General features: G+C 36.4%; 1 protein-coding gene across 1 annotated transcript in view; it reads right to left on the reverse strand.

Annotated features, from left to right (window-relative positions):
• Positions 1-25,313, reverse strand: part of FBN2 (fibrillin 2) — a 222,945-nt gene that overhangs the window by 9,049 nt on the left and 188,583 nt on the right. The window contains exons 45-61 of the mRNA XM_059919446.1: positions 24,511-24,636; positions 22,565-22,681; positions 20,924-21,052; positions 20,385-20,504; positions 17,457-17,582; positions 16,637-16,789; positions 15,766-15,831; positions 15,326-15,451; positions 14,625-14,744; positions 13,567-13,689; positions 13,002-13,133; positions 7,957-8,082; positions 6,431-6,637; positions 5,355-5,480; positions 3,628-3,750; positions 2,170-2,286; positions 1,421-1,549 (exon numbers count right to left, since the gene is read on the reverse strand). Coding sequence (XP_059775429.1) covers positions 1,421-1,549; positions 2,170-2,286; positions 3,628-3,750; positions 5,355-5,480; positions 6,431-6,637; positions 7,957-8,082; positions 13,002-13,133; positions 13,567-13,689; positions 14,625-14,744; positions 15,326-15,451; positions 15,766-15,831; positions 16,637-16,789; positions 17,457-17,582; positions 20,385-20,504; positions 20,924-21,052; positions 22,565-22,681; positions 24,511-24,636 — 2,166 coding nt within the window. The remainder of the gene's footprint in view (positions 1-1,420; positions 1,550-2,169; positions 2,287-3,627; positions 3,751-5,354; positions 5,481-6,430; positions 6,638-7,956; positions 8,083-13,001; positions 13,134-13,566; positions 13,690-14,624; positions 14,745-15,325; positions 15,452-15,765; positions 15,832-16,636; positions 16,790-17,456; positions 17,583-20,384; positions 20,505-20,923; positions 21,053-22,564; positions 22,682-24,510; positions 24,637-25,313) is intronic.

The following is a 25,313-nucleotide window of genomic DNA, read 5'->3' on the forward strand; positions in this document are numbered from 1 at the left end:
TGGATGGATTGACTATATACGGTATGATTTATTTGGTAAATGATATAAATATATTTGCGTTATATATTCCAGTAGGTTCAAAAGTGATCGACATGTAATCCTCATTTTTGGGAAGATACAAGCACTACAGAAATACCTAAAAAGTATAATGGTTTGCACACAAAAAATTTTATTACCATTCAAGATTAATTAGATGCAAATTTAAAGTATTCTAAATATGTTATTTTTAGACACGATATAGTATTATGACACATATGGAATAATTTCTTTGTTCAGACATGCATACTCTCCTGGAATGACAACTGAGGCTTTGAAACCTACCCATAAAAAGTGAAATGAAATTGGCATGTCTGATGTATGCGTAACAAATTTATATGGATAATTAATAAATGATATCTTATGTGGATGGTTACAAGCCAAACTCACACATGGCAAGCAGCTGTATGTTCAGAATACTTTCAAAGTCTCAATGACTTCGAATACAAAATATTAAAATAGAAAATTTTTAAATTGAATTTTTCTTGGCGGAAAATTAGATACATACAAAAGTCCTATAATTCTTAGAGTATATTAAAAACTTTGAGTAATTCTTAAGTATATTAACAATTTTGAATATATTTCTAGAATTCAAAATCATATATTTCTAAGAATAATTAATTAAAGGGTGACTAATATCAATAAAGACATAAATTACAATTGTATATAAAAATATAAAGGGGATGTATATGCTCTCAGACTCTCTGGCATGAGCATTTTGTAAAAGCTACCAATCCTAGTACATTTGTCTCATACGCTAGCACTTGTAATGGAAATACTGAAGAACAATATAATATTTTATTGACCACAGGCAAATTCTTATTTTATTCCCACTTAAATGTTCCCTTGGACTTAATAGGAAATACCTATTGTGACAGAGACTTTATAGGAAATGCCCTTTGTAGAAAAGAGAGTGAATCAGGAGTCTCAGACCAAATAAAATCGCCATCAGTTTTCCCCAGAGCTTTCTGTACATTTTTTCGGTTCTCTATAATTCGTTCTTTGTCTTACACGTAACATTTACACATTCAAGTATCATGGAACACACATCCAATTTTTTTCTGGTCTAATCATACACTACTGTAAACTAAATTAGGTACAGGATTCTTTTTCAGTTCAATTCTTTTTTAGATCAGTAATTAGGTAAACAGTTACTTTAGAAGCCAATGTGTACTCACAGAATTTTTGTTTCATCACATTTAGGTTTTCCTCTGTCCCCAAAATGATATATGAAAATTTATGAACAAAAAAATCAATTTCTGGGTTTTATTTTGTTAATTTTTTTTTCTTTTGAGATGATCTCAATTGCTCATTGAGTGGCTTGGAAGTTAAAAGAAAACAGTTTGCTGTATTAGAATAAGAATATTTGAGCAAGTAAACTCACCTTCACAGTTCAGTCCCGTGGCATCAAGAGAGAACCCTCTTTGGCATTCGCAGCTGAAACTTCCAGGGGTGTTTTGACAGATTCCTTTTGCTCCACAAAGTGAAGGCTGAGACCCACATTCATTGTTGTCTAGCAAAGCACAAAGTGGGAGAGCGTCAAGCTTCCCAATTATTATATGACTCAAATTTTACTACATGAAGTAAAAAGTGAAGTATGAAAGCCTAAGTTTCATGATGTGAAAACAGAACTTTAGGGAAATGTATACCATTATTCATGGTTATGTTAAAGGCAAAAATGGTCAGAAAAAATATATTTCAAGAGATTTGAAATTAGAGCATATTTTGGGTCAATTGAGGACATGGTTTTCGATAGTACAGACTGAAAGTCTCTTAACCTGTGTGTCTTCTAACATAAAAAAAAAAAACCCAGCATGTTCATTAGCATGTTCTAAATTATAGTGAGCCTTTAATCATATTTTATCTGAACACACATGGTTATATTTAGAATGCAATATAAAGGCATTGCCTGGAATACACCTCGTGTGCATGTGCTTGGACTATACAGGATATTTTCCTTTGGATGTTGTTCTAGTGAAAAAATATATATATTATTAACAACATTTTTAGACCACTAATTATGAGGGATTGGTTTTAATGTAAATACTGAGCCATTATTCTACCATTTTTTAAGTACAGTTTTAGGCTTCTACTAAAAGTTTGCAAAATTTCCCTTCTGTAGTTTTGTCTTACCAATACAAGCAGTGTGATGCTGTGTGAAACCAGGTGGACATTTACAGGTAAAACCTCCCAGAGTGTTGACACAGAGGAACTGGCAGTTGTGCTGTTTGGTTTGACATTCATCAAGGTCTGCAATGAAAGAGAAGCCTATGAAAATTGGAGCAGAGTTATCTGGCTTTGCCTCCTTTCTCATGAAGCCACCAGGAGTATTTTGTCTAGATTTTTGCTGGAAGCTTTGTAGATATCCATATGCATATGGCAAGGAGTTTCTTTTCGCATACTTAAGCAGCATAAATATTACGGGCTACAATGATAGGATGGCTAAGGTGATACATACATACAAAGTTTTCTTAAAATAAAAAACTGAAAGGATGAATCATAGTGGTGTTCGTGAACTGTTCTCAAAACTAATATCCAAAGGTTATAATTCTTGTATTTAATGCACAGTTTAGTACATGGTTGGCCACTTACTTCTATTAAAGAAGGGATTAAACAAAAATAAAACAGAATCTGAAAATTGATGAAGGTCTTAACACAAACACTGAGTCAGGTTCTCAGGATCCAAATGAAAACACCATCATAAATACCAGAAGAAGCAAAAACACAGCATCTATGATTCTAGTCATAAATGGAACTAGTATTTGAACTATGCTGATAGAAAACTCAAAATCTGATTTTGGTTGGATTGGAACTTAGTATGGGAAAATACATTTAAATAAATTCACAGAGCAATGTAAGATGTAGACAAGACTAATTATTTTAAAGCTTAAAACACACACACAGTTGCACTCAAATAAAAATAACTATAAACAACGTGCAAAATTAAATTGACTCATAATGGTTCACTAAGTAGAGCCAAGAGAATAATATTGCTTCCTATTATTTTATTCTATTTGTTTTTTGGTATTTCTTGGAAATAAAACTTCATCTTCTTGAGAATAAACTGTATTTCAAAAATTTAATTAGACAGGAATTTCCTCAGTCCATTATTTTCATACCGATGAGGTTTACTATAAAATTGAACGTATGAGTATAGTATTGAAGCTCTTTTAATTATCTAACTTAGTTTGATAATTACTACTAATACTATGTAAGCAAACATTTAAATTTACCTATTCATTTTCAATCTTCTGCAGTAAACGTGTAATAAAGATAGTTTAGAGAAATGAAATCTCAGATAAGCAACAAAATAAATATTATTTTAGTTGTTCAATCTCTTCGTTCACCATAGCTTTTTGTATTATTTATTTTTCAGTTTGTGTGGTTTGCTGTAAGAAGCAAACGACTGTAACCCAGGTTTTAATTCTCTCTGCCTCCTGGCATGTGTCCTTTGGTAGAATTTTCTATGAATCATAAAATGGTCACTAGGAAGATGTGCTTTAGTGAAGGTGAGACACACAGTATCATCCCTGATTAGCTGACTTTGAATCTGAAAAAAGAGAGGGTCACGAATGCAGACTCTTCACTCACCTTTGCACGTCTTTCCGTCCTCTTGTAGGACATAGCCCCGAGGACAGGAGCACTGGTAACTCCCCTCGGTGTTCTTGCAGATGAAGTTGCAGGGTTTTGGGGACTGCGAACATTCATCAAGATCTAAGCAAAAGTGATGTGAGGATTAAATTATTGGTTAGAAGGAAAAACCAGTCCCTTTCCTCCCTCCATATTCTCACTTCATCTTGTTCTTTTCCTCTTCAACTTAAAATGGAAAATAGAAACGAGGCACAGAACAATTTTCTCTAAAGTAATTTACTGGTTTACTCTGTCGAGCGTGTCTTGGGCAAATATTGTAATATCCGGAACAACTGTCTGGGTTCAAAAAAATACACTAGATTTTTTTTAGATTGGTGTACTTTGGTTTACAGCTTGAGAATCATAGACTTAAAGGCTAGAGTTTCTTTCCTTTGACACGTGGATGTGGCAGAAATTCTCAAACTCTCTTAGCTGACACTCCCCTAAGAATCTTTCGGCATCACAGACTGTGCTGGAAGTCTTCCACTTCCCCCTTCAGATGCAGTCCTCACCCTGGTCCACCCTGCTCTCGGGCCCAGGAGGCTGAACTGCACAGACACCATTAGCAGGCTCTCCTGCCCTCTGTCTTCAGGCTGGTCCTTAATTCCTCAATTGCCTCCTCGCAAGATGGGATCAGAGGTCACAGATGCTCTCAAGGCAGGTCTCTGGGCAAAACTTCCTCCCTCTTCTAAGTTTCAATCTTTCCCTCTGTCTTTGGCCCAGAGGTGGTACAGCCCCAGCGCTCAGCATTATCCCTTGTAGTTTCTGCCCACTCTGCCCACACCTTTATGTACTGTCTCTTTGTCAAAAACAAGTCTCCGTAAACTGTCCTCATTTGAATATGCCACCTTCTTTCTGCTAGGGCTCTGATAGCAAATCATCTCCATTTCCCCCATAAAACACATTGATTGATGCCCACAGAATGCTAAAAGCTCATGATTGATAGCCTAGTCTCTATCACTCTCTTGCCCAAACAAGTGGGTTGAATGTTTACTAAGATCTAGTTTGTTTTTTCTTAACCTTTTCATGCCAGGTGTGCTTGTTATTAAAACAAGTTGCTGTAAGTTGATGAAATATGAAGGAGAAAAGTTTTTTTTCTTTAATGAAAACTAAATGCTTTGGAAAGACTCAGAAAGGCAAGCTACCAACCCCCTCCAATTGTCATAGAATGGTGTCGATGAGACAATAAAATAAATTAGAAAAAGAGATTGTAAAAATGTAGAAGGTCTCTATACTGAGACTGCTTTGCAACTGGAAATTTTAGATGATGCTTAATTGGTATATTTTATGCAAAAAAACCACAATGAGAAACAAGCAAAAAGCACTCTCTCCATATGCAAACACACAATTTCACAATCAAAAGTCCTATTCTTTCATTAAAAGAATGACAAACAAATGTGCCTTTATACATTTTAAATTAAACATAAAATGTTGAAAATATATTTTTAATAATTTCTATGTTTCCCTAATTGCACAGATTTTTTGATGAATTGAACAGTTCTGTGTCTCACATTGCTAGACAAGGCCTTGGACAACTCCTATGATATTAAGAACCACATTACTGAAAGGAATGGCATCTTTTTAACAAAATGTACACTCCAAAGCTCCATAATAAAGATACTCTAGTGACAGTAAATGACATGTAGGAAACAACCACCCAGATGCAGAGACGCCTCGCCTCGCCTTACCTACACACGAGGTTCCGCTGATGTCCGTGGTGTAGCCAACCTTGCAGAAGCATCGGAAGGAGCCCATGGTATTGATGCACTGACCATTGGTGCAGAGATTTGGCATAACTTTGCATTCATCGATATCTGTGCGCCAAAAACCCCAAGGCAAAAACAAATGTAAGTTAATACAGACGCAAGAATAAAACTGGTTAGAAACTAAGAGAAATTAAGGAATTGACAGATCACTAAGAACCAACATTCGTAATTGTGCTGGTGTACCTTTTCATCATTCAGTCCAGTGGCAACATGGAAGGGAGAGAAGAAAAAGAATCTGAAGTGATAGGAAGAGGTAAACAAACGGAAGGCTATGTTGAAAGCCCCATCGAAGTCTACTCGTTCTGCAATCTAAGTATGAATTATTTTTTGGGAATCTAGAAAGCTACCCCTCTGAAGTTCAACTAATTTGGAATTTGTGATAGTATACCATGGATTGGCTTTAAATTCACACTTGCATTAGACTGAAGAAAGGGTTTCATTAGCAAAGTAATCAAGCACAGGGTTGAGAATCTGTATAGTAATAGAGGAAAATGATATTTTTAAGACATTAGTATACTGATTGTACCACAAAAAATGGAAACTACTAATCATTTATGAGACTTGCTGGTTTGTAAATATGTTGCAAACAGAATGAGTTCCTGCGTACACTCAAACAAATGCGTTACACGCAAACAAACAAGCAACCTTTATTTAAATGAAGCAAGTATAGTTCAGGGGTTAAACATGGCTTTTGGGGTTAGACAGATATGTTCCATTCCGTGGTCCACCCCTTAAAAAGGCTGTGACCTTGGGAAAATGATTCATCGTTTAAGCTTTGTGCTTCAGTTTCTATCTGTTAAAATAGGAATAATAATAGATTCTGCCTTTTAGATTTGATATGAAGATTATACCTTTTAAAGTCTCTGAAGCATTAGCGAAAAGCATATACAACCACAACATACTCACACATATTTTAGCTATTATTTTACCTCCTTCAAATTAATCTGAATTAATGTTCACTGTGTTAATAATATGCATGAATTTCCTCAACTCCTTACCTCTTCCATCAGTGGTATATCCTGGGCCATGAGGACATATTTTTTTGTACTGGGCAGTTCCAGGAAGTGGGCAGAGCTCACACTGGTGACCCCAGCCTCGCCCCCCATCGCAGCAGCACTCTGACTTTGTGACAAGGTTACGGCTGCTGGATGCCATCTGACACATGGTCTGCAATACCTCTGCAAAGCAGAGTCCCTGTCGATTGTCTGAAATGACAATGTAGTTAATAGGCATCAATGTCAAGGAACTGACACCTTGGTCTTCAAATTAAATAGGACAATCAATGTTCTCCTTAGAAATACTTTCTTAAAAGCTAAATATTCTTTTAAGACAATGTTTAAGACAATGATTAGAAAGTTTTGTTGGAGATTAATTTCACAGAGTGTTCTTTCACTAAACACAGTTTATTAAATTTAATAATAAGTGATACTATACTTAAGAAATAGATTTGGGATTTTTCTTTTTTTTTCATCTGCAGCTAAGTGATGGTAAACTACCATTCCTGTAGAATCCAGGTAAAAGGAAAATCAAAGAAAATTACTTCCCTTTAAATAAGCAAATGAGCAACAGGATTTGTTTTTGAAAAGCAAATTCTAGACTATGTTATAATTTTGGTACATATTCAATCTAATCTCCTGTATTTTAGACATCTAAAAGACTGTTCAAACACTGGATTAAGTAGTTTTTTAATTATAAATAAAGGGATTTCACTGATATAAGTAGGCAAAGAGATCTTTTATGTGGTTTTAAGAACCATCCTAATGAACTGTTAATAATATGAACAGAAAAGAACACTTTTTCTGTAGGTTATCTTTTCTATTTCCAAAAAGGTCTAGATTTAAGACAACAATAGCCAATTTCTTGACTAATAATTTCCTAGGATTTGAAGCAGATGACAGCATTTTGAGAACAATCTGATGTAGTTGAAATGTTCTATTTTTGCACCAAATCCAGTGATGAGTGCTATTTCTCTTTGTTTGCCTTAAATTTTACTACTCCATACTTTTACACCTGCTCATAATTAACTAAAATGGTTTATGATGTATGCATGTTATCATTAAAATGTCTGAGACTTATATTTTCCACAAGAAAATATTTTGTAAAACATTTTCCTGTACCATAAAATAAAAATCAACTTTCATTGCATTTTTGAAATGTGGCATTTTCTTTAATGTCATTAATACAGCAAAGCTTACCTTACATAGCAAATATTTTCTTTTGGAATTAAATCATCCCCTGATGTAAGTTTTACTAAAGTCACATTTTCCATAGAGCTTAATTGATCTTAATTTTGGAAAGACCATTTAAGATGGTTATTTACATTAAGCACAGATGTAGGAACAACGCATACATATACAAATACGTCATCTTAATAGATGTCTACCTTTAAGGAAGAGGTACGTGGATTACTCAGATTGGGGAATCTGTTTAGCAGACAAGGATACATATGTAGAACTCTTCTGCAATGATGTCACAAAACAGATGTTTTATTTACCAAGTAAAATATACTCGTTTATCAACTTACCAAGGCATTCAGTGCCTGAAGAGCTTGACTGAAAGCCTTCATTACACTCGCACCTATAGCTCCCAATAGTGTTAACGCAACGCCCATTTTCACAGATTCCTGGCTTGGTCCTGCATTCATTTTCATCTTTAGAAAAACAAATAATGTGAATCATGAGTAGACTATAAAATTGTAATTTACAAATTTATCTTCTAATGGGTTATATCATATTTAAAACTTCCTCACCAAAATACTAATATGATAGAATACTAACTTATTTTTAAATTTACCTCATCCTTCCAAGATGGGTTCTTTGTTAACAAAGTGTTTTTTTCCCTTTCTTTCTTTTCCTCTTCCTCTTTTCGGGGGAGAGGTGATATGTGATGGAGAATTAGAAAATTGGCCTCCAAAAGGGATTACTGACAAGGAGAGAAAGAACTTTGGGGAAGAGGATGCCAATTTATGTGATATGAGAGAGAGGCTCAGGGCAGGGGAGGGGGGTAGGTGTTAGGGAGAGGTGGAGAGTAGGGTAAAAGGGCACTTAGGCCACAGATAAAGGACAAGTTCCTAGACTGACTTTGAGTAAAATCACAGGAGCGGAGCAGTGTGTTAAGGGCAGCTAATGGAAGAAGGAATTTAGGTCGTACTGCTCTTTTGGTTGGTGATAAATAAATAAATATATTAGAGCAAAATTGTTTTCTTAAAATCCCTATATACTTACTTATTGTGTTTATTTGATATTTTGTAAATTTTGTTTGAGGTATTTTTCAAATCAATTGTTGTCAGAAGCATGAGAACTCATGACAATTAAATCCTTCTGATTAATTGCTCCTTTCATGTCTATACTTTTCAGTCTTCAATCTGTTAATATTTACTTTGCATGTGCTTGCTTTTTATTAGCATTTGCCTTGAATATCTTGTCCTACCCCTTTATTTTCAATCTAGCTCACATTTTGATTTGGTACGTTTCTTGTAAAAAGCACCAAGCTGCATTGTAAAAGAATTTTTAAAAGTACATTTGCTTTTTAACAGAAATTTGAACTATTTCCAAACTGATATGTTTGGACTCTTGCCTGCCATTTTATATTATTTCATATTTACCATGCTATTGCCCCCTTCTCTCAATATTTCTTCGATCAGTCTAGCTTTCTCTGCCCTCCTCTCATCCCTAACTCATGTCTGGAAGTTGTAATCTTCTATTCTTCCAGTGGTAACCATGAAACAACTTCAACATACACTTTAATGAATATTTTTCTATTAATATCAAGAGTTATCTGTTTCAAAAGCTTCTGACCATAATGAGTACCTTGGTATGAGTTCTTTCTCTTCTCTCCCTGTGTCACCTGCCATGTTGATGTGGTAAAGAAATTTTGGTTTGTTATGTTTTTGTTTTTATGGACCACCAGCATCTATTTAAACCACATAATAAGGGTTACTGGTTTCTTGGCTTACCATTGCTTCACGTATACTACTACTTCCTCTTGAATTAACTTTAAAAAATATATTGGAATATAGTTTGGTAATCATTTCAGAGAGGGTACGTGGGTGATAAATATTCTAGAACACATTTCTGACAATGTCATATTTTTGTTTGCTTTATCACTAGATTGAATATAAAATTTTAGTTCAAAATTATTTTTCCTTAGAATGTTTTGAAAATACTGATGCTCCATTGTTTTCTTTTACCCAGTATTAAGGTTCATTTGTAGGAAATCTGGTTTTGCTCTCTTGGGAGCTTTAAGGATTTTCACTTGCTCTTATTGTTCTGAAACTCACTGTGATATTTCTTGTTAAAGATATTTTTTTTTCTTTTAGGAAACTTATTGCATAAATTTTAAAGTATATGCAAAAGTATTAAACTGAGTTATGGATTTAAAAAATTGTATAGTGTTTCTTATTTCTAGAATCTGAGGGTTCAAGGTCTACCTTCTTGATCTAATCCTGTCCCTAATGTTGATACCTTTATTTTGATTTATTTTAGTTGTCTGATTTGAATTACTTTTTTCAAGAAGGGCTTTTGTTGGATATACTGAGTGAGTTCCGCCATGTTTGATGATATATAGTACAGCTTTTATACTTGAAAGATAACTTGATGTATCTTAAAGTCTTGGATTACTTTTGCTTTCCCACCTTTGGCACTGAGAATCCCTGAGAGAACTTAACAAAAAGAATTACAATGGGGACTTCCTTGGTGATGCAGTGGTTAAGAATCCGCCTGTCAATACAGGGAACATGGGTTCGATTCCTGGTCTGGGAAGATCCCACATGCCGTAGAGCAACTAAGTCTGTGCGCCACAACTACTGAAGCCCGCACGCCGCAACTACTGAGCCCACGTGCTGCAACTACTGAAGCCTGCGTGCCTAGAGCCCATGCTCTGCAACAGAGAAGCCACCACAATGAGAAGCCCATGCACTGCAACGAAGAGTAGCTCCCACTGGTCGCAACTAGAAAAAGCCCGCATGCAGCAACAAAGACCCAACGCAACCAAAAAAAAAAAACAAACAACGGATCTCATGCGTAAGAAGAAGTCAGAATTGTAACAGTGTCTTTCATACATGTTATTTCTACCCTTTCATACACTTTGAGAAACATATATTACTCTATAAACATAACTTAGGAGTCTAGGTTTAACTTGGTTTTCAGATCTTGTAAGAACAGTGTTTTCAGATCTTAGAAAAACAGTGTTTTTGAAAGAACCACTGAATAACCAAACCTCTAAGGTGATCTATTTTAACTTTATTAAGTAGTGGATTTTGAATGAAATATCTATTAGATTAAAAGAAACTATGAAATCCAATTATAATCTGATGGGTTGTTGCAGACATTTAAAAATTAATTTAATATTACACACGTAATTCAGGAATTCACTCTTTAGTAAAAAGTTAAAATTGACACATAAAGTTGAATTCACTTCAGACCAGTAACCTCTAATATCAATAGTGTCCCTGGATTTAATTCTTTTTTTACGAATTGGCGTTTATATCCTTTTTCTCTTAAATTTTTGCCCACAAATTTTAGCATCCATCTGGATCTTGTCTGCTTTAATGGTATATTTTTTGTAACTCAAAATGTATAACTGAAACATATCTAAAAAGACCTGATTGCTACAAATCTTAGATTTATTTTCTTTCCTTTTTAAAAATTTTCCTGACAATGCAAACAAATGTTGGGAAATTTCTCTTGAGCATAAGATTTTCCAAGTTGCCACAGAAACCTAGTAATGATAGAAAAGATTAATAATATTTTACAGTTTGCATATTGTATAATGAACTTAATAGATTCTTTTAATTTTTAATCTATTTAGGTATTTGCAGAGAAAATAATACACCATATTTTTCCAGTTTGATAGCTAAAATTCAGATTTTTCTGGTTGCTGAATACAGTAAAATGATATAATTACCTTATATTCCTCTTGATTCGTGTTATATCATCAATTTTATTACTTTCAAATCATTTCTCTCTCCTAATAATATTCATTACACCAAATTTATTAAGTATTCACAATGCCTTAAGTCACACAAATCATATTTTGCTTTTGCATGCACAGCTTGTAACTAAATATATGTTATCAATAGTGAGAACCTGGAGTGTAATTTGTTGTGGAAGAAAGCATGCTGGCCTTGGGGAAAAGCTTTTGTATTCCAATATGATGTTGCAATTTAAACACAAAAATAAAGAATTAATGGTTAAAAATAAATAAATAAGTAAATCTTTTCCTGTGTATTTACTGGCTTGCATATGTACCTACAGAAAACATACTGTATGATTTACAATTTTCTTTAAAATATGACACATTGTACATATTATTCTGTAACCAAATATTTAGAGTTATTTCTACTTCAGTACATACACATATCTATTTTATTCCTTTTACCTGCTCTGTAAGGTTTCATAGCATTGCCATGCCACATTTATTTAGCTGTCGTCCTGTGATGGGCATTTAGGTTGTTTCCTACTCTTTTTTTTTTTTTGGTTGTTACTACAATCAAAATTTAGTGGACATCCTTATGTTTCTTTTCCTATGGTAGATTCATTTTTAAAAACAACTTTACCGAGGTGTTACTTACTGGCTATAAAATTTCCATTTTTAAGTGTACAGTTCAATGATTTTTAGCAAATTACGGAGTCTTACAATCATTGCCACAATCCAGTTTTAAAACGTTTCCATTTCCCAAAAGGATCCCCAGTGACCGCTTGCAGCCACTCTCCATTCTGATTCTTAGCACCAGGCAATCACTAATAGATTTATTTTAAGAAATACTATTATTATGTTATTTTTTCCCAAGTAAGAAATTATTAGTAACCTTCAAATGTTCCTCCAAAAATATCCACATTTTTCCAGGTACTGGAGGTTAAAAAGGGAGCACAGCAGATTCTTAATTAAAGAAGGGGAGCCACTTATTCTCAAGAAGGAGGAAGACTGTGTCGTGGGCTGCAGTGCCCCAGGCGACAACACTTTAGGGAATAAGTGCTGAGATACTGGATGGGGTGGCCATGACCAGCTTACACGGCGTGATACTTCAGTACACATCATAAAATCATAACATTTCAAATTCCTGAGGTCATCTTAGAGCCCCAGCCCTACCTCCTCCCGTTATAGATGAATTAACTGAGGTCCAAAAACATTAAAAAATATGGCTAAGTCACAGAGATACCCAGCCTGTAACAGAGTTCTGGAGATTACCTGCCTCGTTACTCTCCTCATTCATGGAGTGATACAAAAGCGAGAATATTAACTCATACTTTTAATTTTGCTACATAAGTAAGTAGCACTGTTTCAAGGAGTTTTTCCACACTTCTAAATTTAATGTTTTAGATTTACAAGACAGAGAATTATGATAAACAAGAGGGCATATATTCTAGGACAGGCATAATCTCCACTGTATTATCCAGAACCTACTGTATTAGCATGGACCCTGAGATCGAAGAAATCTAGCTATATAGCACAGCCTTGAAACAGCTGGAAAATAGATGGCTTGCAGTTAGGATGATTTGGGAATAGCGCTGTAAATCTGTCTTGGAGGAGGAGTATTAAATAAGAAGACACCATCCCATAAAGCCTTACCTACACAGCCTTCTCCATCAGGCCTTCGGGTCATCCCAGGCGGGCAGATGCACATGAAGGTGCCAATCAGATTCTTACACATCATGCCCCTAGATTCACAGTCATGTAGCCCTTCAGCACATTCATCCAGGTCTACAAAATATTTTTAACAGGAAAAACATAGAAGTAAGAAATTTTCAGGAACAGGCTATTGTTTAGAATTTTTAAGTCACCTTTTTGGTCTTCTGGCTCTTATTATGTAACAGAGAAAGGAGGAGCCCAGTCTTTTTCAACTGTTGGCTGTATTCTAGATTTATAAAATTTCAGCATTGGTCCTAAAGATAAGAAGTTCAGGAAAGGGCTAGCTTTGCTTTAATAAGAGCTCAAGAGTGTGACATCTTATTTTTGACTTGATTGGACAGACCATCAAGTATCTTGTTACCTAGTTATGGAAATCTACCAGCAATGTTGTCAGATACATTTCTGTAAAGCTCTAGAAGAAGATAGCTGAGAGCTATAAACTCATTAGAATATATTTCCAGCATGGCAAATAAAGTGCTAACTACTCCCCTGTCTGTGGCCTTACCTTTGCACATCTTCTGGTCTTCCCTGAGGGCATAGCCAATCGGGCATGTGCATTCGTAGGACCCGAAGGTGTTCATGCAGCGGAAAGCACACAGCAGTGGGTTCTGGGCACACTCATTGATATCTGATCAAGAAAACAGGCAGGCATGTGCTCAGTCTAGAGTTCTAATTACTTGCTCAAATAAACACTGATGTATCTGCACCTAACTCATCCTCCAACGAATAACAACTATAAACTCTGAAAAAAATACAAAAACAACAAAACATACAACAAAAATAAAACAAAAAATACAAAAACAACACCTCAAGTGGTTTTTAGTGGTGAGCTGAAAGTCAGCAAACAACAGGCAAAGAATAGGTTCTCAAGTTTCTTTTTCCTGTGGATAGCACCAGTCCTGACAGCAGCACCTGGCAGCTTCAGTAGAACCTTTCTGAGCTTCTGTCCAGGAGGATTCAGGGGAGGGAGCCTTGGGGCAACCAAGGCCGCTGAAGAATGAGGAGGAATCCCGGAAATGACAGGACCAGAGGTGGAGAAATACCTTTTTCATTTTTTTGCCTCAACTCAGCCCAAGTTGCTGACTTAACCATGCATGTGTAGGCCAAAATCAAAGAAGCTAGCCACTAGGGTTTAAAGAGCAAATCTGAACCACTGTCTTCCATAGGCCTGACGGTCCGCTTTTATGTTTATCCAAGTTAACTGCCCGCTAAGACAAATGCATCAATATTCTTCAAAATAATATAACTGATTTCAGAAGACATCATTCACAATATCCAGGGCATAATCCAAAATTAACCAACATACTGAGGAACCAGGAAAATGTGACCCAATCTCAAGGGAAAAGATAAGCAACAGACGCCAACTCTGAGAGGACCAAGATGCTGGAATTTGACAAGGGCTTTAAAGTAGCTTTTGTAACTATGCTCACTGAGATAAAGGAAAATATGTTTGTGATGAATATAATCATCAATAGAACGTCAGAATAGTATAAATAAAAGCTGAGACATGAAAAACCCTTTCTATATCAAGAAGAAATAAAACTAAAGAAAAGTATCACTTGCCTTCACAATTCATCATGGGCCCTGGCTCGAAGCCTTCATTGCAGTTGCATTCAAAACTCCCAATAACATTGGTGCACGTCCCATTTCCACAGGGATTGCCAATTGAACATTCATCGGTATCTGAAAAAGAAGAATAAGAAAGTGCCACAAAATCTGGAGAAGGTTTAGTTTTATAGGACTATGCCCATGAATATCCACCTGGCCCTCACACATGTCCCAGATCTGTGCAGGGCACACATGACTCTTGCAACCCCCCTTGGCCTTGGCTGGCTGGCCTTTATGCAGGGCAGAGAATCCCGAGAGATCAAGTGTGCAATGATCTGAGCCCTCAGACAGCCATGGCTTGCCCTAAAAAAAAACACAAACGCAGGGAGGGATGTGGTGTTCTGCTACCAGAGCAGAAGTGGAAAGTCATAAAGTAAAATGGATCTCTTTCCCAGTTAGTGGTTTTGGCAATTGTAAATCTCTGGACACATCAGAGTTTGTATATTTGGTTGAAGGCAGAGGTTGGGCAACTCTCCCCATCTTCACATAAACCAGGTCTACTGGAAAATGTAGAATGGGAGAAGAAAGAGCAGTTACTGGCTACTTGTCCTGGCTTTGTAAATCCCACTGCCACCCAGGGTGCCTGAGAGACCTTTTGCTGAATATAAGAAAGAAAACAGAACTTTCAAAGTGTGAAATGTGGAGTCAGCACTTACCCACACAGCGTACTCCAGTGTAATCAAGGTTGTAACCCATTGGACATTCACAGCGAAAAGACCCATCTGTGTTGATACACTGACCATTTGAACAAATGCCAGGGCTCTCAAGACATTCATTGACATCTAAAATACAGAATCACCCATGAACTTTCTTACATAAAAAGATATGCCCAAACTGTATATATCTATTCAAAAGAGCCTTAGAAATTTTAAAACATATAAACATTTCTTTTATCAGAGAAATATATAATGTATTTCACATGTTACAACATAGTCTTATGATAAATATAGTGCATATGATAAATATATAATAAATATTGTATTTGTGCATTAAATGCAATATACTATGTTATACAGTAAAATCAGCATGATTATAAAATAAATGTACAAAAATATACTTATGTAAGACTATGAAAATAAAATACATCAAACCACACCTTCACGGGTATCATGAAGACTAGGAACAGTTCCATGGCCATAGGGACACAAATCCTGGAACGCCACTACAGAGAAAAACACAAATTACCCATTATCAAAGAGTCTCAACTATCAGAGAACTTAACTGATTATGGATAATACGTGAAATTAGGCTTACTTCTCTTCTACAAGGCTGTTTTTAGTAAGAGTCTTTTTATTTTTATAATTTATTGCAAAAGCAACGCTGAGCATATTTAGAGAAGGTCACCTGAGCTTGTCCAGCTCCTCCCAGAGTGCCACCTATGGAGGGTGTCTGATTCTGTCTGCTTGCTCGTTTAATGTTGGTCAGCCAAAGAGCCTCTCTGCCCATTACACACAGAAGCTACCTCTGGCCTACAGACCAGGCCAGTTCCAAGCCTGCTGGAACAATCGTACCGTTCAGCCGTGCTAACTAGATCTGTGACGCTCTTGGTCTATTCCTGCAAATGGCTATTGTGCTGACTCAGCTTCTCAGAACTTCACATAAGAGCCTGGGAGCCACAGCGCGTGATACAATACCCATGTGGGACTCCTGCAGCAATCTGGAATATAATTTTCATCCCCTCCTTGGATCTCTTGCCCTGCACTTCTCAAATTCATTCCTTTCAAAACAAGTAACACTAGCCTTGAGGGGAGAAATGAAATAACGTGGTAACTCCCTGCGTGTACACATGTTGAATACAAAAGTTGAAAGAAGTTCCTGAGACTAGGCTGCTCACTGAACCATTAAAGTTTATAAGTGAGGGGATAGTTTCATCCTCAAAATATTCATAAATTACATAGTCCAACTGGGTTCTGCCAGACAGTCCCAAACTAGTGCAAAGTGGCATTTTATGTAGTTGTTGCGCTTACCTTCATCATCTTTGGGGCACAGCTCACAGGGGTCCCCCCAGCCCTCTCCTGGCATCTTACTACAGCAGCATTTCGCCTTTGTGGTATTGAAAGCTTTGGGTACGGAACACTTTCCATTTTCAAAGTTTGTGAAACAGAAGCTCTGGCGAGTATCTAATCAAGAAAGCAAACATCACAGACCTCCTTACTGGTCATTTTAAAAGATGGAATAATTTGTACATAACTCTGTTTCCGACAGACCATTTCTCATGGGCTGAACATGTGACGCAGATTAGATGAGCAGTTAAAAGATAGGTCTGGAAATCCTCAATTGCTGATATCACTTGCCAGTTTAAACTGACCGCTCTGTAAAATTGTATTTAATTATTTAAAATATTTACAATAGTTTAATAATGTGCTTAGGAAATCTGAGAAATTATGCTCAATATTAAAATGATTTCCATGTCTTTTTTTTCCCCACTGTTACATTATAGCCTAACAAAATCAATCTAGGTAATTTTCAGTAAGTTACATCATATCAGAAGCAACTCCTCACCAATGTACAAAAAAATCTATGCCAACCACAGAATGAAAATGATGAAACAAGATAACAATTTTTCATTTAGTATGAAGTTTTTTTAAAATGTAGAAACAGAGCCAATAATTCAAAGTACCTTAAAAATTGTCCAGTGCATATACATCTGAGACCTGCATTTTAAACTTACAGATGATGTATTTGCCAGAGACATATATTTTTAGTGACAAACACTGAATCATGGCTTACTGTCTAGCTCTGAAGTCTAAGGGCCAATTATGACAGAGAAGCCGTTTCAAAACTTACCGAAGCATCTCCGTCCATTATCAGACAACACAAAACCAGGGGGACAGATGCACTGGAAGCCCCCAGGGGTATTGGTGCAGGAACCAAAAAGGCAGATGTTGGGATCTTCATCACATTCATTTATATCTGCAGAAGAGCAGGATAATTTATTGATTTAATCAAATCAAAACACTGTTCAATATCTGAAAATAAATAATTTGTCCACACTCTTAACAGTTCACTAGCCATTGGATATTTAATATGAAACAATACATTGCATTATGTATACGTTTAACTTATCTTTAAAAAGTAAAGTGTTACTGCTTCAAAAGTCAAAGATTACAACCAGTTTCAATCAACCATATGCCCCAGACTCCCAAGTCGGTCTCCAGCTCTCCAGACTTGACCCCTGGGGGTGTTTTTACATCCACCTGCCTACCTGACAGGACCACTTCAATGTCTCACAGACATCGCATCCTCAGCAATGGTCCCCTTCTATGATGCCCCTCTCAGCAATCCACACTGGGGACCTGGAATCACATTTATTCCTCTCCCTGACCTTTCAACTTTCACATGCAAGCAGCATGTGGCCTGTAATTCCTACCTCCTCTCTACATTCAAACTCAACATCATTTGCCGCCTGGATTATCGCAGATCTCCCAGCTGGACTGCTGCATCTCCTTCTCTCCTCTTCACACTGCCACCAGGGCTGGTTCTCTAAAACACACACCTACTTGAAAAGCTGTGCCTGTGGAACTAGGGGAACTCAGACATGTGTTGAGAATTTTATCGTTTCCACCTGACCCCAGAATGGTTCCTTAAAATATACAAGGATTCCTTACCAGTGATGTTTGGCCTTTTTTCATTGGAAGCACTTACTTAATGGGTTATTTTAACTCAACGAATAAACATTACACAATTTCAGGCACATTAGAACATAAGCTCCATGAGGACGTGATGTGTCTGTCTGTCTGGATCACTGCTGCACCCTCAGCTTAGTCCAGCACAGTGTCTGGCACATTCTACATTCTCAATTTATATTTGCAGAATTTTAATGAGTGAGTCGTACCACATCGTTTCTAAAGCAACCTGCAGTGCCCCATACTGCCTGCAGGACTGAGTGCAATCTTCTGAGCTGGCCAGTCGACGCCCCTTACCACGTCTGTGCTGCCTCTCTTTTCAAAATGCCTCTCTGTTCCATTTCCTTCTTTGATTAGTAAATTTCTATCCAACATTTCAGAGACACCTCAAATGTCACCAATCCTTTGTGACAGGCTTCCAGACATGCCATCCTCTCACCACCACCATCATTATTCACAGCCTCCTACTGTGATCCCACAACCTGAACAGACCCCAGTACGGTGTCTGTCACACTGAATTGTAAGGATATCTTTACAAAGTGGGGTTTCTTACGAAATACGTCTTTTCTCTTAGGCAGTAAGTTACCTGTAGGAAAAAACTTCCTTTTTGTATTTCCAGCACCTAAAAGATGCTGTGTCCACTGTAATGTCCACTGAATGTCAGGATGGATTCATGTGTGTGTGTGTGTGTGTGTGTGTGTGTGTGTGTGTGTGTGTGTGTGTGAGTGTACATATAGTCACGTTAGGAAGCATTTCATCTAGGAAAATTGGTAGAAGAGATTCTATTGATAGGATGAAGGAAATATTCTTACAGTGAAGTAAGTTAGTTAAAAACCCATTCTTAAGACATGTGAAACAGTGATGTTGTTTATCAGTGGATAAAGAAATACTCCTGAGGTTTAAAAAAATGTAAGTGAATCACAGATTTTTTTCACTAAGAAAAAAGGTAGCTAAGTCTTTCTGATACAAAGAGGCATATGCATTTCTATTTCCTCCTTATGGCTGACACACTGCTGCTATCTTTGCTCCATAAAGAGATGAATCACAGGGATGTTGAAGAATTGAGATTAAATATAAACAAAGAAAATGAAAGAAAGGATCTTAAACTTTTCAAGAAAGTTTTTGCTAAGATGCTTCTAGTATTATTATCGATTATTTTTAAGTATTAAAAACACTAGACAATCTTACAAGGAACTATACAAATCAGACAAAAAAGGGACAAGTTATAAACACCAAATTGGAATGACTAGGGATACCTGTTATTTGTAATTATATGGTCTGAAAAGAAATTAAATTTAACTAAGTGAACTGTCTCCTTCAGTTCCATCTATATAAGTCCCTTGAGTGTGAACAGTAGAGCTACTTAGAATTTTTTTAAGAAACTGGGTAACTCAAAGGCAAAAAAACTCTTAACAATCATTTCACGTTAGAAGAACCACACTAAGATGCTGGTGCTTCTGAATTTCAACAAAACTGTTAAAACTAATTTGTACAAAAGTGAAATAAAGTAACTGTAAAAAGGTCGGTCTTCATCATGTCCACCAGGCAATTCTGGGACCCACTTTTCATGTGGTTACAGTGTTCTTGTACACTGGGAGAGTTTCCACAGAAAAACATCTGTTCTGACAAATGGAGTAATATTTTCTGTTTTGACATGTGGCCTTCCCAGGGAAAAAAATGTTTCAACAGCGTTGTCAAGACTTTCTGCTTCACATTTCTAGGACTCCAGACACCTTTAATAGCTGTTTTAAAATTGGTTGCCAAAGATTACAATTTTTGTAGACACTCTTTAAATTCAGTAGAAAGTCTCTGTTGACATTTGGAAAAAAGCTTAGAATGCACTGAAAATTCTTTGACTAGTATAAGATTTCTGTTAATGAAAAATCCCACACCCTTAAATTCTTTATTCCCACCACTCCACCTTCAAATCATTTCCGATGGTTCAATAAAACAGATGTAGGCAGCTATATGTTTAATTCCTTGGGTCAGCATGCTTACAGTGGTTTGGAGTTAATATATTTCCACAGAGTCTATACCAGGTCTTATTATACTAAACAGCTCACGGACTCAAAATAAACGTTAGCCTTACCGATGCAATTCTCGCTTTTTACTTCATACCCTGGGGGACAGATGCATCTGAAGGATCCCTCCAAATTCTGACAGGTGCCAGGAGAGCAAGAGCCAGGAAGGGCAACACACTCATTAGTATCTTTAAAGAGAAACAAGAAAAAAATGATTTAAAGACGAGACGATTGTTGCCAAAGGATATTAACATGAACTCAACTCAGGCCCTCTGATCTGCCACGTCACTATGGGCAAATATGCCCTCAGAGACTTTTGACATATTGTGTATTACTCATTTGGCAAGAGGCTAATTTTCCTTTGTCTACGTTTATTGAGACACGGATAGCCTGAAGCTCTATCCCAATAAAAACACTGCATACGAGTCATTCCCAACTGTTTGAGTAAACCGTTTACCAAAATTTCCCATGAAATTTATCTTGGTCATGTAATCAGATGGCCAAATGAAATGCAAATGTGTCCCTAAGTTGGTGGGTGGGGGGGAAATCACATCATTATTTTACAAAACAAAACAACATAAAGACTGTTTATTATGTACATACTTACCTATACAGTTCTTGCCATCTGGAGTAAGTTCATAGCCTTCATTACATAAACACTTGAAGGAGCCAATTTCATTAAAACACCGTCCATTTCTGCACACCTGACCAAAAAAGGAACTGCACTCATCTACGTCTGTAAGCAAACAGGAGTTAGCTTTTCAGAGAGAGCTCTCAACACATATTCTGTCACAAGTTGCAACTTAAAAACATATTCATTGGTAGATATTTACAAAACCCTACATTACAATTCCTCATCAACACAGAGAAAAATGGCTCATATCATAAGGATCAGGTGACTAATAAGGTCACACAGATCTCTCCTGTAGGCTTAAGGTGAAGCTTTCCATGCTTTCCAATTGAAAAATAGTTCTCATCCTGGAGGTAAGAGTATACACGGATTTAACTGGACCGCCCAGTTTGCAGGTAACTTTACCTGGAGGTAAGCTGACTATATTCAAAGGACAAATAACGAAGCATATCAAAAACACAGAAAAATCAATTCTATGAAAAACACTCTAGAATTGCTGACACGTTTTTCTGTCAATTCGAAAAAAAAGTTCTTAAGTGGTAGGTTTTCAGTTAAACTTAGGGTTGATCCCGTTTGAGTAATTTTTTAGTTTGTTTGCAGATTAGACTTTGATCAGAGCCATATCTGTATCTTTCATTCTCCCTGGCTGTACAAAGGGTCTGAGAAACTACAGACAAGAAGGTGGTTCAGTAAAATGTCTAGTTAGCTCTAAATTTTTTCACCAGAATTTTATAAAATAAAGAAAGCTGAGAGGAATATATATTGGATTAAATTAGGAGGTGGGTTTGAGCTGTGATGGTTCCATTAAGGTAGAAGGCCTGAGTTACTTTCACATACCTTACAGGATAATGTGAATTAAGAGATGTTATGTAGTAAAGCACCAGTATAGTGTCTGGCACATGGTAAATGAAATATTGTCAGTGTTTGTTGTCGTATCTTTTACTATCTTCTCCACCAACTACAGGACCCCCTCCTCCTCCTCCAGTCACTTTCAATTTTTATTTCAATCACTGTCTGTTAGAGGCAAAGGCTAAAATTCTGTGCCATGTAGAGAAGACAGTTTTATTTTCCACTTAAAGTTTACAGTCGCTCACAGAGATTAAATAGGTTTCTGAGGGCTGATTTGGAAACCTAGACACCACACACTCTTTCTGTGGGAAAAGGCATCCCTTGCTTCAAAAGCTGACAGAAAATAAAATTTCAAAACACGACGTTTTTCAGTTGTAGATTGTCAGTGTTTGAATGTAAATCAAGAATAGATTTTATGAAATACTTGTAATAACACTGAACCCATAACAGGTCTAACTTTGATCCCATCTAAGGGGTAAAAATAACCCCAAACCATAAATCAGTCCCAATATATTTACTATCATCTGCATGGCCTTTTCCCTTGAATTGACTGGTTGATTGACATAGTATTCAACCCAGCAGATTGTCTTGTGATTATTTAAGCCAAGAGCGTGACTTTAGTTAACCAGGAATTAGTTAATGATATTACATATCTTTTGGCACACACGCTCAATTTGAATAATAAAAATATTTATTCTTTGGCTTTATTCTGTGTTTCAGGATATTGTGTAGAAATGAAAGAGAAGCAATAAAGGACTGAGTACTTACCCAGGCAATCATTATTATGAGTGAGTTCAAAGCCTGGGTAGCAGAGACAGTTATAGGATCCAACGGTGTTTTTACAAGTTCCATTTCCGCATGGATGCTGCTCACATTCATCAACATCTACAAAGAAACATTGGCTCAAAGGAATTCAATTTTTTACTAGAAAAACGTAGCCTATTAAACATTTAGATTTTTTTAAACTACTGGCTTACTTAGATTTTCCTCATTCAATACTAAGAACCCACACTTATTTAAGGAAAGTAAGTATGAGGCAGAGCTAACTCAGAAGTAGAAAATTATAGGAAAAAGTGCCACTTAATGACTTACAGGAACATATACGACGCAGAAAAGAACTGGACTACTAAGCAAGCAACTATCTCCTTAGTGAGAGGTTTTAATGAATAGGTTCACTTGTCAATTGTAAGGAAATCAATCTTTTGAAACACTAGAACAATTTGTTCTATTAAGCATTATAAATGCTCCCCCAGAAATTTTCATATCTTAATTTGATCAGCACAACAAAGGTAAACTTTAATTTCCTAAATTTTATGAATCAGTGGAATCTAAATTGAAAAAGTCTATTAGAGTTCAATTATTATTAGCCTTTGAAAAAATGGAATTAATATTTAGAAAGGTCATGGTATATAACAGAGGAGACACTAGACTATGAATTCCAGGATGCTGAAAAAAAAAAAGAGGGTATTACTGTTCCTTAGGAAGGAAGCTTTGTTTAAGAGAGGTATTACCAAGGAGTCTAGCTGACTTTCATCATGGATGAATTGTTAGGATCAAGGACAGATTTTCACCATATGAATTTCTGAACCATAAATCTCAGGGTGTTTTTTAGCAAATCATATCCTCCCTCTCAGAGAGAACAGCCAGGAGAAGCATATATAAGCAAGCAATCTCAGAAAGTTCATGCAAATAGGGCCACATCCTCCGTGTGTCCTTTGCACAAGCATTCCCTGGAGAATTTTTCCTAGGACGATGGGAAATGTCTGCAGGGGAGCTCTTAGGAGGCACTGGAAGAATGGCGACGTTCTCCAGGTGGTCCTCATGTATGGATATGCCATAAAGGAAACTAGTTCTGCCGTTCTGCTGTACTGAAATCTGACCTTACGATTCACAAAGATAGTATCTTAAATACCAAAAGAGTAGATGCACAACTTTAGCTTTTTCTAAACTGAGAACATGATAATTATAAATAGCCAACTTTTAAATTTAATTTTCCTCCTGCAAGCGCAAAGTGCTTCAGTGGAGATGAGCCAGTGGCTGACATCAGATTTAAGGAGTTTAAGCTGAGTTCCAAGGTGTCCAGCCCATCTGCTTTTGAAATCTTATTAATCATCAGCTCAGCAAGTACTTACTGAACACAATTATTGCTTAACTAACTGTACATTAGCTACTGGGGCTTTTCAAAGTTCCGCTATCTTTGCTTCTAAAAATTGTTTTTAAGAGTTGAAAAGCAAAACAAGCAGATAAATCTCATGTATTCAATGATTCGGGTGAAAGAAGCATATGTACGTATGTGTGTGTTTATATATTCATTTCAAAACTGTCACTCTGTTACTACTCCCTTGTATTCTTGCATTCCAAAAGGCTTTCTTGAGTGGGAAGCCAAAAGGCTTTCTTGAGAGGGGGGTAAATGGGCAGCTGGTACCGTGGTGATCTCAACGTAACCCTGAGTGTCCCAGAGCTCAGGTTAATAAGCATGTGAAAGTCACCTGGGGAAAAAGGCTGTAAACACTGAACCCAAGAACATATTGTGGTGTGTCCTGCTTGCAAATTTTACATTGAATAAAACCATAAACAGTTTCACAGAACTCATTTTTTGTTAAGACTGTTTCTGACAGAGACTTGGTAGTTACTTGTGGCGAGTGACCGAACTGAAATCTCTTCTGGAGTCTCAGCTCCACGTCACCCCCTGAAACTAATGTCCTCCTTCTTACCCATGCACATCGTCTGGTCCTGAGAAGCCTTAAAGCCGTTGTGGCAGATACACTGGTAACTTCCTTGTAAATCCACACACAGGCCATGACTGCAAACATTAGGAATTTCTAAACATTCGTTGCGATCTAGCACAAAAAATAAAACACATGTTATACATATCTGATCTTTATTAAGATTCCTTCATTTTTTTCCACAGGCGCTGTTTCTATAATCTGCTATTAATTATTACAGACAGTCTGAAAGTGAACCATAACAACAGCTGAATCAAAATAAGCAAGGGTTTAAAAGTATCCAAACTTTTTCAAAAAATTTTAAATCATGCAATTTTTACATGCTGATTGGTATCTCAAGGACATTATTTTATTTTAGGTCCAATTCCAGGAAAATCCATTGAGAGAGCTCTTCTTTTCCTAACAAAAGAATCTAAAAGATATGGTAAAATAGGTTCAATATGAATGAATAGATTTACTTAGAAAATCTTTTCAAAATTATCTTTTTTCTCTTTTTTTAATTGGAGTATAATTGTTTTACAGTGTTGTGTTAGTTTCTGCTGTACAGCAAAGTGAATCAGCCACACGTATACATATATCCCCTCTTCCTTGGATTTCCTTCCCACTTAGATCACCACAGAGCATTGAGTAGAGTTCCCTGTGCTATACAGTCTGTTCTCATTACTTATCTATTTTGTACATAGTAGTGTATATATGTCAATCCCAATCTCCCAATCCATCCTACCCTCCCTTCCCCCCTTGGTATCCGTATATTTGGTCTCTATGTCTGTGTCTCTATTTCTACTTTGCAA

The sequence above is a fragment of the Balaenoptera ricei genome, chromosome 3 (assembly GCF_028023285.1).
Source record: "Balaenoptera ricei isolate mBalRic1 chromosome 3, mBalRic1.hap2, whole genome shotgun sequence".
NCBI lineage: Eukaryota > Metazoa > Chordata > Mammalia > Artiodactyla > Balaenopteridae > Balaenoptera > Balaenoptera ricei.